At 36.8% G+C, this 19661-nt stretch overlaps 1 protein-coding gene across 5 annotated transcripts in view; it reads left to right on the forward strand.

Moving 5' to 3' along the window:
* Positions 1 to 19661, forward strand: part of CDK19 (cyclin dependent kinase 19) — a 121413-nt gene that overhangs the window by 82210 nt on the left and 19542 nt on the right. For all 5 annotated transcript variants that reach the window (XR_004496442.1, XM_033512835.1, XM_015622611.3 and 2 more), the window contains 2 exons: positions 3499 to 3556; positions 4926 to 5057. Coding sequence is in view for 4 of the 5 variants with exons in the window: in XM_033512835.1 (XP_033368726.1) it covers positions 3499 to 3556; positions 4926 to 5057 (190 nt within the window). In the remaining variant the exon portion in view is untranslated. The remainder of the gene's footprint in view (positions 1 to 3498; positions 3557 to 4925; positions 5058 to 19661) is intronic.

Genomic DNA, 19661 nt, shown 5'->3' on the forward strand with positions numbered 1-19661 from the left:
TAAGACTCTGTGGAGAGTTTTACAATATTCAAGCCATTATTACATAAAACTGTATTTGACCTATATTTTAAGCTTCTCTGAAGCTGTTTATTTTTATTAAATAAAAATTCATGGGCTGAGGAACTGGATATCATCTATTCCATCTCAAGAAGATGGGTCTCATCAGGTTTAGCATATGTACATGGAAAAACCTTTCCTAGCCAAAACTGCTCTGATTAGCAAGAGGAACTCAGAAAGTGCTGATTAGTAGATAATCAAGTAGTTAATTTGCTCATGTGGGAAATAAGAAGTTAAGGTGTAGGCTTCTTGTTACTTAAGGAGCAGGTTGGAACCAAGACTTCTCACCTTGCAGGAAGGTGCCACAATGCAGGATGTTATTGACACAGTGGGGATCCTTCAGGTTTCAGGTTGCCATCCATGAAATCCATGCTGTCTTCATATTGTTGGTGGTGCCTCAGGAGAAGCCCTTGCTCTTTTAGAAATAAGTTTTTAATTGTTTCCCATGTTATTCCTTCCCTGTTTCCCCTGCCCCTGACTTTCTCAGAGGGATTCACAAGAACTAATGAACATGACATCTGCTAAGTTTATAAAGCAGTTTGTTTCTCTGCTGGCTGCCTAAGCAGGGTTTCGATCCTCAGTGGATTACATATTAGAACAGATTTAAATTTTAGTCAGAACAGCATCTCTCTAAAACATTCTGGCTTTAAAAATACATAAATAGACAAGTCTCTTGCTTCCATAGATTCTAATCTAGTGTATTTCCTGTATTTATGGGACCAGTAAGTCTTCTAGGGCTTTGGGGAGTCTTTCTGAGGCTGAGGGTGCTGGGGCTATTTAGTCTCAAGAAGAGAAGGCTTGTGTAGGGTCTTACCAATGTGTGTGTGTGCCTAATGAGTGTGAGTAAAGAAAAGAGAACCAGACTCCTTGCAGTGCTATCCCATGGCAGTAGATGTAGGAGGCAGTAGATGTAAATACAGTGTATCAATAAACCTTTCTTACTGTGAGAGTGGTCAAGTACTGGAAGTTTCAGAAGGAGGTTGTGAAATCTCCATCTGTGGAGAAGTTTAAAACCCAGCTAGGCTCAGGCCTGAGCAGTCTGCTGTAATTAACCCTCCTTTGAGACTTGATCTCCAGAGGTCCTTTCAACCTGAAATATTCTGTGAATATTGTGGATTTTGTCAGCAGATAAAATAGTTGGGAGCCTTTTTTTCCATGAAGAAATTGCTGCTTGGAGAATATTTTTGTATTGTCAGAGAGAAACTATGGCTTTTGTAAGATGTTTTGAAAATCCTTTCTGCTTAGATTTTAATTTTTATCTTAGTAAATCTTCTGGAATTATAATGTTTATTTCTTACAACCTCATTCTTTTATTAGAAACAACCTGACCTATAAATCAGTGCAGTAATAACATTTTTATCATCATGCTTCGCTTGACAAATAAATGCATTTTTATAGTGCTTAAAATCCAAGCCTGAATGTAAAGGTCTGTTGAGGTATTTTTGATTCACAGAATCAGTAAGATTGGAAAATCCCTCTAAGATCAAGTCCAACCTCACACCATCATATGTAGAACTAAACCATGCTCCCAAGTGCCAAATTCTCACTTTTTTAACACATCCAGGGATGGTGATTCCACCAGTTTCATGGGCAGCTTGTTCCAGTGACTGCAGCTGTAACTTTCCAGCCACTTTTCCCCAGCCTGTAGCACTGCATGGGATTGTTGTGGCCCAAGGGCAGAACCCAACACTTTGCCCTGTTGAACCTCATACCATTGGCTTTGGCGCATCAATCCAGCAAGCTCATCATACTCAACTCTGAATCAAAGTTGCTAGGCAAAAGTTTAGGAAGAATTTAATCAAGAAAACTGGAGTTTTGCTCTCTTGGTTAGGACAATTGTATCCATATGATTCCTAACAGAGATAAAATGTAGTGTGAACTTGCATTCATCTCTTGCTGCCTGGTTACTGAATATGCAGCAAGTGATTAGTGTGTTCTCCGGAATATTCAGTGCAGGGTAATACATAAATGTGCAACCAGAGTTCAACAATTGCCTTGAGGTGTTGATTTTATTATCATTAAATATTAGCTAAGAGCAAGCATCATCTTTCTCCTATACTTACTGGTGAGTGTTTGCTCAAGGTCAATTGAAATAGTTTGTGTTTTCCAAGAAGGAAGTGCATATTGCCTCTTGAATGGTTCCAGTATATGTTGGGGAATTAAAAGTCAGCAATGGTATTGAGAATTACAAATTAAAAAGGGAGAATAAAAGAGGCATCTGGAAAGAGAGACAATGGTTGGAGTCAGGGAAGAAACAATATTAACATTGGGTGAGGGGTGGGAAGAGCAGCTTCCTGGGGGAAGAAGAAAGCATAGGTGTGAGGTAGGGTGCTTTTATTTGTTTCTTTCTTTGCTTGCTTTTTCAAAAATGCTAAAGATGTGTAATTTTGAGCTAAATTGGTAACTCTAGTTTGAGTGTCTCATTTCAGGTAAATAGCAGCAAGGAACTGAGAATTTAAGTGAGATTCTGACATCTGTTTTCTGCACATCTTTTCAGATTCTTGAACAAATCCTGCTTGAGCAAACCCCTCTGCAGACATTAAGGATTTAAATACAATTATTGTTTAGATGAGCATTCCAAAAATTCTGCTTTGAAGCTTTGTTATGCATCTCTTCATTCAAATCACTTAATGTTTTCAGTCTTGTTTACTTTTTTACAGCTGTTAACACAATAGGGCAAAAGCTTCCAAGGAATGACTATTGATGTCTGAGGGAACCTTGATCCTAATTGCAGAACAATTGCTGCGATGTCATGTGCAGATTTTATGTGGTGTTCACAAACAGCTGGTTGCAAACAAATAGATTGCAAAAATGCTTATAAAGGTTTTGTTCTACTTGTAAAGCTGCTGTCTGCACTGTCAAAAGCCTTTGGGTTGTAGCTGTGTGTGAATACTCCTGTTTCAAGAGAGTTCTCATGGCATGAAATCAACTTCGTGGGACAAAAAGTGCTTTTGCCCATGTGATTTTTATAATTTGTACACTAAAGCACAGTTCTAAAACTGTAGTTATATAGGATAAAAACAAAAGTGACTCTCAACCATGCACTTGCATACTGAGATTTGGCTATAACTTTAAATAAGTTATACCAGCAAAAGTGGTTCTTGCTAGATTATTGATGTGTAGCATAAAAGTTAACCTAATATAAAACTTTCCTCTAGAAGAAAATCTCTCCAGTGGATATAATTATTCTAGTAACAATAGAAATGCACATTTAATTATGGATGGCATTTCTTACTGTGAAATGTCAAAGTATATTTCTATTTTCTAATTGTGAAATTGGTAACTAGAGATAAAAACTAAATGTCAGCAAGACAAAGGTAATTTTAGACTTCTAAGGATATTTCTAGAAATGTTTTCATTATAAAATAAGTGTATGTAATGTTATTCTCAAAAATAATCATTAAAGGCTGATCAGCTAAAAATTCTTCTTTTGTTTTCCAGAAACCAGCAAACATTCTGGTAATGGGGGAAGGTCCTGAAAGAGGAAGAGTCAAAATAGGTAAACTTTTTGAGAAAATTCAATTGTGCAGCTAAGAGATTACTATAATAAAAAAATGTATAAGATAGAAGCAGGTTCTGTGTAAGATAGAAACAGATCCTCATTATTTTTTGAGTGTATGTATTTACAACCTCTAGTTAAATTTTAAATCTCATTCACTGAATTTACAGACTTAAGAAATTCTAAACATATTATTAGACATTTCTCAACTTGCCAAGGGTATTGGATGAGGCATAAAAGCATTTGTATGAAACAAAAAAGCAATAAGTACAGAGAATACTGGTAATGACCAGGGTTCTTTTGACTTCTATTATGATTAGTTAGCATAAGTTAGCATTGTAACTTATAAATTGTGGGGTGTGGGTTTTTGGTACTGTTTTTTTTTTTTGTTTTTGGGTTTTTTTTTGTTTTTTGGGGGGAGGTTGTTGTTTTTGGTGTGGATTTGGTTTTTTAAAAATACAAGTAACATTATTGCACATGTTTGTAGAGACACAAAGGTTTGTTACACAAAAGTTATTTGGTGCTAAGGTGAGTGACATATGTGGCTATGATGGTCTTTATCCAAAATCTAATTACCTTCTCAGTTTTAGTGATGTGGATATTACCTTTTTTAAATAAATCATGTGGCAATACTCAAGTTTGTGTATAAAAGAGAAGTTTCAGATTTGAATTGGGTTTAAAATGTGTGTGTTTGACGGTACACCGAATTTTATATTTTCCCATCTAGCATTTCTTACTGGTCCTCTTTCAATTCTTAGTGTTACTTACCAGGCTCTCATTCTAAGGAGAATTTTTGGGTTCTATAGAATGAATGCTTAGTTTTAAAATACACCTCCATAACAGTGCATGTTGGCTGACTCTGGAGCTCTTCCCTCCAAATCATGTAGGAGGCGTGCCTTGAAAAATGGTGCAAAGCCATCTATCCTGCAGTCATTTTAGTTTTGCACTTTGGGTAAATATATAGCAGTCACAGTTTTGTGAGCATGGACTCAGTTTTGTAAGCATGTGTAAAAATAAAGGAGAAAATGTACATTAAAAACCTACTACTGTTGACTTCGGTTAACCAAGTTTCTGTTACGCTTCTGAAAAATGAGCAGGCATCTGTGTTATGTAAAGTTTTACAATACCATGATGAAAACACATCAGATGTTAGCCTTCATAGTCTTAGGAATGAAGTAAATGGAATTTAGCCTTAGAAAAATTTGGTCCAGTATTGTTGTAAGTAGTTTTTGTTTTGTTAGAAACTTTGATTTGTAATTTTTAATGTTTTTGAGCAGTTATTGTAATTGTTTATGACAGTACTGTTGAATTTTGATTTATTTGTATTAAAATTTAAATACTCATCTCATTTTCTCTCCTCATTCCCCAGCCGATATGGGTTTTGCAAGATTGTTTAACTCGCCTTTGAAGCCATTGGCAGACTTGGATCCAGTTGTGGTGACATTCTGGTACAGAGCTCCAGAGCTGTTACTTGGGGCCAGACATTATACAAAGGCCATTGGTGAGTTGTCCTGTAAGAAAGACATTTGCCTGCAAGTTCTGTAAGGATAGTAGCCTTATAATAGATAGGATGGTCAGCTGACCAGCTAGTTTTGGGGTTTTGTCATTGAAGTAGTAGCGGATGATCCCATCTATAAAATATCTATGGCATTCTTACAGGGTGTTACATGTCCAGGTGCTTCTATGAAATGTGTGGCTTGATAAGCAGAAAGCTGGACTCCTGTGCTGTGCATAACCTGTAAATCATTTGCTCCTGATGCCTTACGAAGCTCCATGTTCAGGAAATTCTGGTAGCCAGGCTCTTTCCACTCTAGTAAGTTCCAGAAGCACAATCAGCCTCAGTGCCCAGCTGTTTGGAGAATTAAAGCATTGAGGTGCATGGGAGGTATCATGGTTGGCTCATATATTGAACTGCAAAGGAAACAGTGTCCCTCTGTTAATAGTGTTAAGTCATTCCTGTGAGTACAGAGGTGACTTTCTTGGCAGGCATTTTTCTGTTACAGAAGTTTTTGGAGATGCTCTGTGGGCCTTTGTTTGGAGAATTAAAAAATACTGTGTTGTACTGGCATCTCAGTTTGAGTATTCTCTTGGGTGAACCAACACTTTTAAGGACTCACCGTGTTGGTTTTTTTTTTTTCAAATAACTCCTGTTTATTCAGCTACCATATACAGCAAGAGGTTTGGAGAATGAATGGACACCTGACTTTTTGAGATAAACTTCCATTTCCCATTTCTTTATTGCTTTCCACTTCCATTTGGAATCCTCCAGTGCAGGAGTTTACTTTGTGGACTGAAGGAGAACTCTGCAGCAAAAGCTGAAGTATCGGAAGTGAGGAAAACCAGATCCATTTCAAAACCAAAAACCTGGTCCAAAATAAAATACTAATTGCAGACAGATTGAGTCAGTCAAAAGAGACCCTGGGAGGCTTTATGTTCATCTTCCTGTTCAAACCAGTGCCTGGTTTGAATTCTGCCTGGTCTGTTAAGGGGTTTGTCTAACTTGAAAACCCCTAAGAACGAAGATTTCACACTCTCTGGTTAACCTGTTCCACTGCAAAATCATCCTTGTAGCAAATAATTTTCTTTTTATACCTAGTTACAACTTTTCATTTTGGTTTATGCCAGTAATCTCTTGCTCTCCTGTTGTATGCCATTGTAAGAGCCTAGCTCCGTCATTGTGGTTACCTCTGGTTAGGTACTGGGGGAGCTGCTCATAGATTCTTCTTCAGTCTGAACATGCACATGTCCCTCGGTAGCCTCTCCTGGAGCAGGTTCTCCAGCTTCTGACCATGCTGGTTACCTCTGCTTCTTGTCTTTGTTTCTCCACCGTTTCATGGTTGTTACAGCTAAGGCTGCCATTGATTATCATATCCCCAACCAGTTCTTCCTTCTTCCTCAGCAGCAGATCTGAGGAATGACACAAATAGTTTACCACCCAGTCCACTAGAAATCTTTTCAGCATCCCTGAAGTGACCTTGTTTGTGTTCTGTTTGTTCTCCATGATGTCCCATGGTCTGCTCACCTTCTCCCACAGCTTCAGGCACTGGTGTCCCAGTGCCTGAACCATGGTTTCTCTCAGTGTGAGGCCAGTGTCACTCTGCAGACTGACTCCTGCATGGTTCCCTCCCTCTGGAGCTCTGCCTCAGCTGAGACAGAGGCATCCCAGGGGATCTGCTCCAGTGGGAGCTGGGGATGGAGCCTTGTGATGCCCCTGTTCCCTGCAGGGTTCTGGCACAATCCCATGGTGGCAGGAGCAGACTCTTAGGGCCTGCTTCACATCTGCCACTATGCAGACTGGGCTGCTAACTGCCAAGCTGGTGTTTGCTGAAGTGTTTTAAAGAAAATACCAACGGAATTGCCTCAAATATATTAGATAAATTAACATCAATTAGATGCTTAAATTACCCTGTGTTCATAGTGGAAAACACTGATGTGAACGGACCAGATTGCTGAGTGACTTGTGTGTGTGTGGTACAGGGAAGTTACCTCAACTGACAGCTACCTGGTTTTGATAGATGACATATTGTTTGGAGATTTGGGTGAGTGATATGCATCACTATCTCAGGGTATCTCTTTGAAGGATGAATTAGTATAATGCTGTTGTTTGTTTAATTATGTCATAAATAACTTGGGTCTTGCCCTGAGGGATCTCTAGTCTATACTAAAATACAGAAAAGAAGTTCCTGTGAAACTTCAGAAGACAGTGGTACTTTGGAGAGATCTGGTTTTGCTAGTAGTTTATTACTTCTGGAGCTTTTATTTCTTGTATCACACCAGTGAGTCACCCAGGAGGGGTGTGAATGGTTACATAGTAGTACCTAGCATGCAGTGTGTGTGCTGAGGGCACTCAAAACAGCTTGGGCAGCAAAATAAAAAATATGGAAATGAAAACAAGGAAAGTTGCAAGTTGAGATTTGTAGGCTGACTGAAGGATTAGAGGAGCATGTGATTGAAGAGAAAAGAAAAAAAGTGCATGGAACTGATCTATGTGCAGCTTTAAAGCAAAGGGAAGAAGTGAGTAACAAAATGACAGTAGTGGTGATGTTCATGCAATTTATTGAGTCCAGACTTGTGTTTTGCTTCTAGCGCAATGTGCACTTAAAAAAAGGCCATTTTCGTGAGCTAAGAAGCATTCTAGGGAGAGTTTAATTTGAATGCTGATGTTTTTGGCAATGGATGCAACTCTTAAAACTTTCTCTTAAATCTCTGTGCGAGAAATACAACTTTAATATCTCTTAATATTACATAATTCTCAGGAATTCTAATGTATTGCTTTTAGTAATAACTCAGAAATTAAGATTCTCATTTAATTGCTCTTGAGTTGGAAACAGTAATTTAAAAGAAAGGTAATTAGATGGAGCAAATTATGAAAACAAAGACAGATTATTTAGTATAGCTACTTGTTTTCCATAGCTACTTTCCTGTGTCTTTTAAATAATACATAACTTTTATTGATTAGTAAATACAAATAAGATAAGGCTAAAATCAGAGCTTTTTCTTTCAGTTTTGTCATAGTAAGAAATATTTTTGTTTGAATGTACTAGGAAATCATTGTCATCAGTTCTCTTCTGCAATGTCCTAACATTGTCCAACAGTTGCTACATGATTCAGATATTTGCTTAGTTTTTTACTGAATTTGTCTTGATTTTACTTTATTTTAAATGTATTTTTTGTATTCTACGTGTAATACTCTCCCTTATCTTTGTTTCACATATAATTTAATTATTAGCAGTTTATTCAAAGTATCCTAGACATTGTCTACTAGAATGTCTAAGTTGGTTTTATTCTTGTAATAGTGCCTTTAGGTGTGCTTTCTTACATGTACATAATTCTCATATGATCAAAGACTGAAATTAGAAGTTGACTTTTGACTTGTTCAGGATTTTTGTCTTTGAATTCTGGACCTGATCTTGGTTACATTTTGTGGGTTTAACTTTGAGGGAAAATTGGTGTAAATACAATGTTTAGAAACTGCTATATATTGCACAAAGCAATACATAAACATATTTCATTATTTTAGGGGTGATTTTTCAGTGATATTTTTCCTTTATTTAGTTTGTCTCTTCACACTAATTAAATATTCTACTTTTATTTTCTTGCAGAACAGATAGTTGGTCATCATATATGTAACATCATGTTTCAAAGAGATGTAGGAATCAGGAAAATACTATTGCTGAAAAACAAATAGCTTTTGCTTTCTGCATGTTAAAAGGGTAATAAAAATGTTAGGATTTTGTGGAGAGTAATATTTCATTTCCTGAATTATGAATGTTTGTAATCTAAGCCCTATCTGTTAATAAAAGTTTCATGTATAATATCTGCTGCCATAGTTACAAGTAAATAACTTACCAAATGAATGCAAAAATGGAAAATGGTGTTGTAGAAACTGAAGTTCATTCTCTATTCCATTACCACAATATGAATTTGTACTAAATTCACTATAGCCTGTGAAGGCTTTCTGCATTTTCAGCATCAAAATTCAAAAGTAGAATGTGTTTCTGTGTTCATCAGGTCTTAATACTATAGCAAAGACATAAAACCTGTAAATAAAAGCAATTTAAACAAGCTTCAGGTGAAGCCAAGTTGCAAAAATGCAAATTGTTTGCCATCATGGAAACTTCAATAAAATTACTGAACAACTAGAAAGTCCAGCACAACAGAAAATGCCTTTATGCCTAAAATACTTAAGTAACAAGGTTGATGAAGTGGCAAAGTATAGTGCTCGTTTCATGTATGGGCAAAGACTTCTGCTGTTTAATTTTAGGGAAACTAAAGGAAATGATTGTGGCAAAATGAAGGAAACATTAAGCTGACTTTGAGCTTGAAAGGATACATTAATCAGAGTGGTTTTTTCACTCTGAGAACATGAGATTAGAAAAGAATGTTTTAGTAGGTAAAGCAAATATTAAGAACTCTTTCATCATAGTTTTTTAAGAAAGCAAGTGGCAGTCTCCAATGTGATTCATTCTGAGCCATCTTGTAGCATATCAAGGTAATAACATAATTATGACTTGTTTTTATCAAGCTGCAGCTTGTATAGTTATCAGTGCTATCAAACAGGCATGTTATCTTACCTCTCTTTACTACTTGCCTTAATTAAAGCAATAGCATATTTGATAAATGGCATCAGATGGCTTCTTGTATTTAAGATGGTTTGGATTTTGTTGACAAAGAAATTCTTCAAAGGGGTCATTCAGCCACCCATTAAGCAAGGCTAAAACACTGTCCTGAACAAAAGAAAGATGGGCTTGTTTAAAGTGAAAAAATAAATCTGGAAACCGGAGAAATCTCCATTTCTTTTTGCACTTGTCTAAATTACAGGTCAGCAGAAATGTCAGAAATGGCCATGTGGTAACTGCATTTACCAGCCCAAATGAGACTCTTAGGTGCAGAGAAACTGTAATTCAAAGCCTGGGTATTGCACTGTTACCTCATTCTATTTCCAGACTACCATGCAGTTATGGAAGCTGGAAATGTGTGAAAGGTCTAACCAGATACCAAAATGCCTTTGAAAGCAAATGTCACAGGAAAATATTTGGTGTATCAGGGAATGAATTTATAATGAATGCTGGGATCCGTCAGAGTTTCAACAACTCCATTTGACCTCATGCAGGAATAAAAGAGAGGGAAATATCTGGAGTGTATTATGTAGGATTTAGGATGGAAATATGTGCATATGTGTTCCATATTGCCTATGCAGTGAGTCCCACACATTCCGAGTGCATCAGATGTCCCTACTGTGCATGCACAGATTGTTGGCATGCTAGCCAGGCTGTGGGGCCTCTGGAAATCTTGGACTGATGCCTGAGGCTCTTTTGGTCTCAAGTTTTGGGAGGGTTGGGAGGAAAAAAAAATAAGATCTGTGTGGAAAATCTGGTAAACCAGAAATTACAGGTGGGATCAGCCAGAGGTTTGAAAACCCTTCAGGAAAATTGTACTGGGGAGGTTTCTGTGTACCTCCACACCTGTCTGTGGAGCCACAGGAGCAGGGAGACTGCTTTTAGGCATCCATGAGAAATAATTAAGAAGAACAAATCCATAGTCAGTCAGCATTTGGTTGCTGCATAGGAGTCCACATTCTTGTTTGTGAGAGATTGTGATTTGAGGAAGGGGTTGTGGAGAAACTAGAAAAATAAACTAAATTATAGAGAGGTTTGGAAAATATTCATTTATGCGTGCTGAAAAGAAAAACTCCGGCTGCACCAAGAAGGGAGCCTTGTTCATGCCCTGGGAAATGTTATACAACACGAGGAGTAATTGGATTCAGATGATATTTTGTGGTAAACTTGTTTTGGCATGTGGTAAACTTTCTTAATTTTGATTATGAAAGTTGTTCTTACACTTTTTCTGAGAGACAACATATTTTAATACCAAGGATTAATTGTTGCTCTCTTATCTAGTTATTGCAGGTACTGGATCATTTACTGCTCTTTTTCCCTCTTGCTCTCTAAAATAGAAAAATATGTCTAAAATACTATACAATCTTCTTTTATTAAAAAAAAAGCATTTTTGACTACAATAATCTAAGAAATGTAAAGTTATATAAAGGATTATTAGATCACCTAATTAGAACATTTTAAAGCTATATTAGTAAGTATTTTGGGAAGCTTGGGATGCTGACATCAACTCAAGGAATATCATCTGCAGGATTGTTGTGCACTAACACATTAACTGTTTTGTGATCTAGTTCCTGCCTTTTTCTAACTCCTCTATTACTCTTGCTTCTCGAATATGTTAAGGCTGGAAATTAGCTGGTGGCCATTGTCAACTCTGAAGAGTTTGAGAGATGTGTAGTAGTTTAATAATTAAAAGAGTGAGAACAGTGCTGTGGGTCTGACCTGTCTCTGCTGGTGTAAAACCAGCAAAAAATGGAGATACTGTAATGTGGGGCAGACAAAGTTTCATTTCTTAGGACGGTAAGCTGGGTCTCAAAAGACTTGGCTTTAAATACTGATTCAGTCCCACGGGTTGTATGTAGTTGGCTATGTGTAATTTATTCCATCCCAAGTGTTGTTTCATTATCTATAAAGTGAGGACGCAACTTAATGGTATTGTCCTGAAGATAAAGTCAGTTAAGGATAATAGGGAACTCCAGTACAAGCATGCTGTAAATTTTTTTTTTTTTGTTAATTCAATGAATGGATTATTTGTCTGAGAACCTGGGATGTCACTTAGCATCTGCAATTAACTTGACAAATTTACACATTCCGGACATTAAAAACAAGGAAAGGAAAGGAAAGGAAAGAAAAGGAAAACAAAAGCACTAAACCCGATTTGGATTGCTTGGTAAATTAACCTGTAAACTTCCACATATGTTCACCCAATACTTCTTGTATTCTCGTGATTCTCTCCCCTTGCAACAGTTATGAAGGGAATTACTGGATGTTTTTGCCATTTTGTTTAATATCTTGGCAGATTTGCTGCTGCATGATTAGTACTACGACTTAACCATATATGACTTATTTTAGAGCATGAAAAATAATATAAAAATACTCAGAAGGCTCAGAACACTCAGAATATTCTCTTATAGCAGTAGTTCTGTGATAAAAACCCACTTTTGACCAAGAGGTACCTTCAAATATCTGTCTACATTTAGTCCCATGTACCTCAAGAGTCATCAATGATTTGTGGGCCAAAAATCTTCTGTACTGGTCATAGTTTTAGTTTCATGCCTTTTTTCCTTCTGTTTGTTGCTTCCTATCAGCTTTGTGTTCTTCCAAACAGTTAATAACCATGGGACCTCATATGGGATTTTTCTTCCCTAATTTCTCATTGACTTTGGCCTTTACCAGACAGATGAGTTTTGCAGCAGCATGTTGATTCTCTAATCTTCCCAAGCAACATATGCCATGAACTCAGTTTAAAAAAAAAAAAAAAAATTAAAAAAAATTAGTTCTTTTTAAAGAAAGATTACTTAGTAATGTAAGACAGGAGATTTTCTTGTATAAGTTGGTTCCATAAACATGTTACCCTCACTATACTGTGCAGTAATGAGCAGCTTTAAATGTGCACCTTTTGCTACGAAATCTAAAAAGTTGGCTTCCAAAAGTTGATTTTGGCTGAAAACCAAGTGCCTGTTATCATAACAAAATACATACTCCTGGTGCAGAGGAGTTGTTTTAACTGATCCATCAGTTTGATCTTCAGGCATAATTACTTCAGCAGTATCAACTGAAACTTTCAACATTACAGCACTGATTGAGTAGAATGGCTGGTTTTCAGGACAGGTGTGATTGCTTCACAAGTTGACTTCATGTCAATAACTGTGATTGACAGCAAAATTTCCCTCCACACCAATTTATTTCATGTATTATCCAATGGAGTTGCTTATGATTACATCAGAGTTATTCTCGGTGCCTTACTAGAAATAGCTGTAAGGCTGAAAACCATAGTAACAGACATGTTAAGATCTTGTAAAATAAAACACTCTGGAAGGACAAAGAAACGTCTCCAGTCGTACTGTTTGGGAGGCACGGTTTCTTCATGTGCATTCCTCTCCATTGACTGAAATAAAGTAGGTATCAAAAACTTTGTTAACTTCTAGAAACAGCTGTCATGGCTTGTGAATTGGAACAGTCCAAGAAAGTATTCTTCACAGATGTTCCTTGTGATAACTCAGTCTACCAGATAGCAGGGCTTTTGCTCACCTTATGTTAGCTCTGAAGGTGTTGACATAACGGATCTGTGAAAAAGTTATAATAGTTAAAGACACAAGCCAAGTGAGAGCACTCAACAGATAGCAAACTCACTGTTCCTCTTTAGTTAGTGTGGAGTTAACCTGCAAAGAGTGCCAGTGTGTACAGAAAAGCTGGTTTATTAAAATATTTTTAATTTAATCAGAAAAAAAATATATTTCCCTTTCAAAGAATATTTACTGCTTTCTTATTTGCTATTGTCAGTAATTTTTTTCATATGATTTTATGAAATGCAGAGCTGTGCAGTTAATACTGTTTTGCCAAACAGTGGCTAATCTTGCCTATTCTTAATTCTGTCATCATTATAGGAGGAAATAGTAACAATTTCTGTGTTAGACTTGCCTAATACTCTGCAGTATAAGAGAGATTTGAGAGGTTTTTGCAAAAAATCTTCATACTTCCTTTGCTTGCTGCAGTTTGTTATTTGGTAGTGGGAAGTAGCCCTGAAGCTACAAAGCTGCCTCTTGTCACCCTTTACATACCTCATGCTTTTGAAGTGTTGTCACTGGAAGGCTATTTTTCTTCTTACCCTTGTTTCCATGAAGAGCTTGACAGCTTCCCAGGGTACCTCTTGGACCTTGTGAGGTATTTGCATGCCTGTTGCTGAAACAAAAGTAGCAGTATTAGTAGAAATGTATTAAATCTTGGAGGTGCTGGAGTTGTCATAATGTTCCTCTGCAGTCTCCAAACAGCTAAAGATTTAGGATTAGGGAAAAAGCAAGACTGTAACACCCTTTCCATGCCAGAGCTAAGTGCTTGTCCTGCTGACCTAATTCCTTGCCCTGAGATGACACCACCTGAGGCTGGAGCAACCCCAGGTTCTGGAGGAACTGAGAGAAGAAGAGAAAGAAGATAGAACTGTCACTCTATTCTGCGTTCATGCAACCATCACTCTATGCTCCCAAGGAAGTTAGCTGCTCTACTGCTAGCTAGTAGATAATCTGGTTTATACAGCAGTAGTCTTGGAGATACAAGTGGGGAATTAAAGAATTATTGACGAAAATGTGGTATATAGGATTCGGGGGGGAGGGAGGAGAGGAGTCTTTGAGAAGACAGTCACTGAAAATCCTTGCAAAAGCAATATAATGTTGGTGAAGGTTTGGTTCTCAAGGTACTGATGCTGGAAAAAGTCAAATTCTCGTGCTCTGGGATTACAATTGTTGGTATGATTTCAGCCTTGATGATTCCTGTCTTCAGGAATCTGCACATTTTAAATACAAGGTTTAATGTAGAACCATAAACCTGGAATTTCCAGATTCTTGTATGAGAAGTTCTGTAAACTAAGGATTAAGTTCTTTTACAGGATTTTCTATTTGAAATCATATTTTTGCTGCATGAAAGGACTACTTAGGGCCTCTGGATTTGTTGCCACTCCCTGTATTAAATCTATTGTACCTGTGTTGTCAAGCTTAGCACAGTAATTTTAGTCTAATGTTGCAAGCTAGATAATGTATCTAATGCATAGCAGAAGTCTGAAATCATATAATCCAGGATCTTCATTTAATGATATACTGAGGAGTAGAAACTTAAATGGGAAAAGAAAATATTTTGACAACCTTGAATACCTCTTCTGTTAAGACAGAATGATGAAAGCCTGGCCCATTAAAGCACTGCAGAAAATAACAATTATTTTAAGTGAATTCAGAATTTCAGTCAAGATGCTTTAAATTTTTTAGGGTTGTATTAATTGAAATTAATTAAATTGTTAGTGCAAACATGAGAAGAAAGCAGCTTAGTTTAAAATGCTAGGATGAAGGCATAGAGGTAGAAAGAAAAGTAAGGATGGTGGATTTCATTATTAATTCAAGTTAGTATGGTTTTGCAGTCAAAAGTTTTGAACTTTTACATCTTTACATTGTGGCACAGAAGATGCACTTTTGAAATAAAACATTGTTCTTAGATACATGGTTAGCTGGCTGTGAACATCCCTCAGATTAGTGGGAGGTGTTTCTGTCTGCAACACAGTCATCTTTGTGGCTTTACAAGTGTAAGTTATTCTTCGGGCAAAGTCTGTTGAGATGCTGTTTCTTAAAAATTGTTCAACACTGCCTAATGTCAAAGAGTGAAAGCAAATTTCTGACCTTTAACCCACTGACACCATTTTTTGCTTCCCCTTGAAAAGCCTGTCACATGTAAATGTTTGACTCCATTTTCAATTCTTCATAGAAGGTGTCAAATTTGAAAGGCTAGTAACCACTTCCTCAACCTTCTGTTTTGCTGACTAAAGTTTAAATGAAGCACACAAAAACTGGGGCCTTAATGTATGAGTGGGAAGGTCTTTCCCTTGTGTATATGTATGATGACAGAACATATGTAACAGGCATGTTCTGCTCACCTTACCAGGCCAAAGAAATCCCTGTTTAAGGATCTATTACTTTCTTAAATCTAATTTCTAATGCTAAAACCAGCATAAACATCAATAAACTCTTTTTCTATACAATCTCTGTGCTCCTAGACTCTTGTATATAAAGATTCCAGGTAAGTCTAGAATGTGCCATTGTGCTCATCATGAGGTGGAATATTTTTTTAAGAAAGGTTATTTCTTTTCATTAGACCAACTGATGGGTATTTGAAAAAAATAGACACATTTACCTATACAGCCCCATTTTAGGTTTCTAGTCCATTGGTGTGTTTGCTGTCCTTGCCTTGACTGGAAATTTTAAGTAAATTGGGGGATCTTAAGTAAATTCTGTAACTCTTACAGGTGGCCTGAAAAGCACTGTTTAGGCTAAGATCCTGCTAACCAGCTCTTGGGTACCCTGGTTGTTGCATTAGCCCTTGACAGGTGCAGGGAAGCTGTATTCTGCTGTCTGTCCTTCTGCTCTTCACTGCCTTTACCAGCATTCATGTGTCCAAGAGTGTAGACTTTGTGTTTAGAAGAACAACAGGAAAAAAGCACTTTGAGTGCTGATGCTATTATGCTAAACCTCACTAATTATGAATTGCTCAGATTGATTGCACCTAAGTATGTTTTCCAAGCCTTTACTTGCTTTCGTTAAGAGGATTTTATTAAAGATTTCAAGGAGACTAAGAGATCGTTCATTTATTTCTTTTATTGGATATAGTTAAGAATTAAGATGTATTTAATCTTGGATTCTGTCCTGTGTTCAGTGAAAAGTTTTGCTTAATATGCATGGGAAAATGTTTCATTTTATGGGTCAAGGCTATTGCTTAATAAATTGTCTTATTGTCTTAAGTGGTCATACTATTCTTAAAGAATGTTTCTAAGATACTGGAACAAATACAGAAATGAGATTATTGTGCCATAGAAATGGAAGAATACATGAGCATTTGTCTGCTTAATCAGCCCTATCATTGAAACAGTATCCCTTTGTTCTTGCTTCTTGGCTACAGTGCTAAAGTAGAGCAGGACATGCAGGATTTTCTCAGCTGACCTATAAAGCTATTAGAGTCCCAGGTTTTAAAACTGGGACATAGACAGCCATACAAATATTTTAATAACCTGTGCACGCAGACATTTATATGGGGTATGTTTGCCAAACACAAGTGTCTATCCATTAAAGGCTATTTTTTTTTTTATTTTCATAAAATTATGTAGTACTTGAGAAGTATTGTCATAGTGGAGGGATATTTTAGTAGAGAGCAGGTTTGAATGGAATCTCAGGAAGTTGCATGGTTAAGAGTCACTCCCACCCCTCTTTCCAGAGCCAGGCAGCAAAACTGGCTTGCATTGGGGTCCAGTGTAAACTTGGGGAAAGTGAGAAATCTGTGAGTCTGGGGGACAGAGGAGAACAGCAGCAAAACAACACAGCCCAACAGACAGTAAAAACCTTTTACTATGGATCAGTCCTGAAGTCTAATGACAGCAGAAGAGACAGTAGGAAACAGACCCATCTTTACAAGAATGTTTGTGTTACTCTGGTAACCTTACTTGCATCCTCCCAAAACATCAGATGGGAAAACATTTGGTACCCAGTGCAACTCTGTAGGACCTTTGTGTTCTGGTTTTCAGTGGATCTGGGATATAGATGCCTTCAATAGTTTTAGGTTTGACTTCAGAACAGTGAGCACCGTCTTGACCATTAGTAGATGGGAGAGGAGAGAATTAATTGTTGGATAAATCTTATTTTGGTGCTTGCTTTTAAAAAAGTTTTATTTATAATGAAATTTTTATATAACATTATAAGAAGCTCCTTTAGTGCAAGGGCCAGATGATGTGCGTTAGAGTAATAATACACTGTACTTGAAAAACACTACCTGTGTGTTTTAAGCTCTGCTCTGTCAGTGCCCACTACTGAGGAGTAGTGCATGTTACTTGGAATATATTTTAAATAGATGTAATAATCATTAATTTTTTAAGGATCATAAATGGAAAACTTTAAATGGCACTAGACAAGTGCTATTTTTAGTGCCCATAGCTGGACCTAGAATTTGTAATTGGTTGACTACAGTGAACAGTGTAGGAGATTAAGATCTATTAAGACTGCTTGTATCCATGAAGTGTTTAAACTTAGAGGAATTTAATTAAGCATTCCTGCTACAAAAAGGTGTCAGATGTGGTACATTATTATTGCAAATTATGAATATTTTTTAGAAGAAACAAACAAAAGGACTGGCTAATCTTGGCAGAAAATCATTAACTGTGAATGGTATCAATATATGCCAAGGATGCATTCAAGATCAGGTTGCATAAAAGGTTCATGAAGAGAAGACCCTGACCTGCATGGCTGCAAGGCCTTTTCCATCTGTTTAATCTTTTCTTACATAAATTAAAGCTTCAGGTTTTCTGAAACAAGTCTTTTGGGTTACTTTATATTAGTTCTTTGGAGATGAGGAATATCTGGCAAGAAACATAAAGGGTTGAACCCCAGCATATGGACTGCTAGAGAATATAACAATTGATCAAATTAAAAGTAGTCTCATGCTTGACTTGACCAATAATGCCACCCCATAGAAAATTTTAACACCATCTTGGGAGTTTCCATTATTTACAAAGATGTAACAGTTGGTACAATGTTTCTCTTTCTGAATTCTCAAAGGGTTTAAAATGCACTCTCTCTACACTGTATAGTGGCTCTTCTCTCTCACAGTGCAGGTGATGAAGGAGAAACACTTTTGAAGTTTGCTGTGTCACATCAGGGAGATTTCCCAGTTCAGCTTTGCTGTCAAGGGGAATACTAGATTTTACCGGGTTTTTTTTCATTAAGAGGAAAAAGTCAATCTGGCTAGAGCAGTATGAATGGAGTAATGAGCAGTGGCCCAGCCTCTCCCTCACAATGTGATGGGCAGTGAGCACTGTAGAAAGCCATGAAAACTAAGAGAGCTGCAATTCTTTTGGCCTCTAGATAAACCATCTCCAAAAGGATTTGCTGTCTGTTATGAAAATGAGTGAATAGATGCTGTTAAATGAGGATTCCATTCTCATATTAAAAAGTAATTTCCATTCCAGAGTAGATAATTTATACCTACTACCCAGGCAGCAATTGTGATTAATATGCTGCATTAATTGCTTGAGCAGATAAAATCTGAACAGCTAAAGATCTTGTTTTCATGCAGATAAGGCTAATAGGAAAATCAAAGGAAGATAAACCATGAGAATGTGATGTCATGCACAGAGCAAGTTATACCCTGTCAAAAGTGTAAAGTCTGAATGAAATGTAATCAGATTTTCCTTTAAGGGAAGTTGGAAGAAAGGGTTATATATTGGGACACCTCAAACTCCACATCTGTAACATGATGTAAATGGAACTGACCCATTTTGGCAGGCTGAGTGTGATGGCTCATTTCTTGATTTCCTACAGAATGAGAGCAGTGCTTTTTTTAAGGACACCCTGTCTCATAGGCAGCATGGGCCAAACACCACCATTGACAGCAAGGTGGGGTTTGAAGTCTCAGATTAATTGCGATAACCAAGAGAATTTTTCTTGATATTTTCTTTAGTTTGAATAAACTAAGCTCTGGTTAAAGAATTTTGTATCTTTTAGACCGACACATTAAAGTTAAATTGTTTTTTTGTATATTTATTCTGTTAAATTAGAAAAATAAAAAAGGTTTCCTAGGGTCATCTAATTTAACTTCAATTACTACGCAAGTCTCCACTCTTGTATTCAGCAGACTATGCTTATTATTAATCTGATCTCAACACCATTTCCAAAGTTATATCCCTGTATCCCAGACACATATTTATCAGCGGAGTAAATTAGCAAATCCATAAATCCTTTTTTTTTTTTTGGGGGGGNAACAAGATTCTTATCACTAGCAAATTCACAGTTTCAATTTAAGATGCATAGTAAACCATTTGGATCATACAGAACACAAAGATGGATGGTAATGAGCAGTAACTAGAATGCATACATGTAATCTGATAAACTCTTCTCTTGTAAATTAATGCTTTGATCCACAATAGATTTAATCTAAAAAAGCATATTAATGAGAATTTTATGGAATAG

This window comes from Parus major, chromosome 3 (genome assembly GCF_001522545.3).
Source record: "Parus major isolate Abel chromosome 3, Parus_major1.1, whole genome shotgun sequence".
NCBI classification, from domain to species: domain Eukaryota; kingdom Metazoa; phylum Chordata; class Aves; order Passeriformes; family Paridae; genus Parus; species Parus major.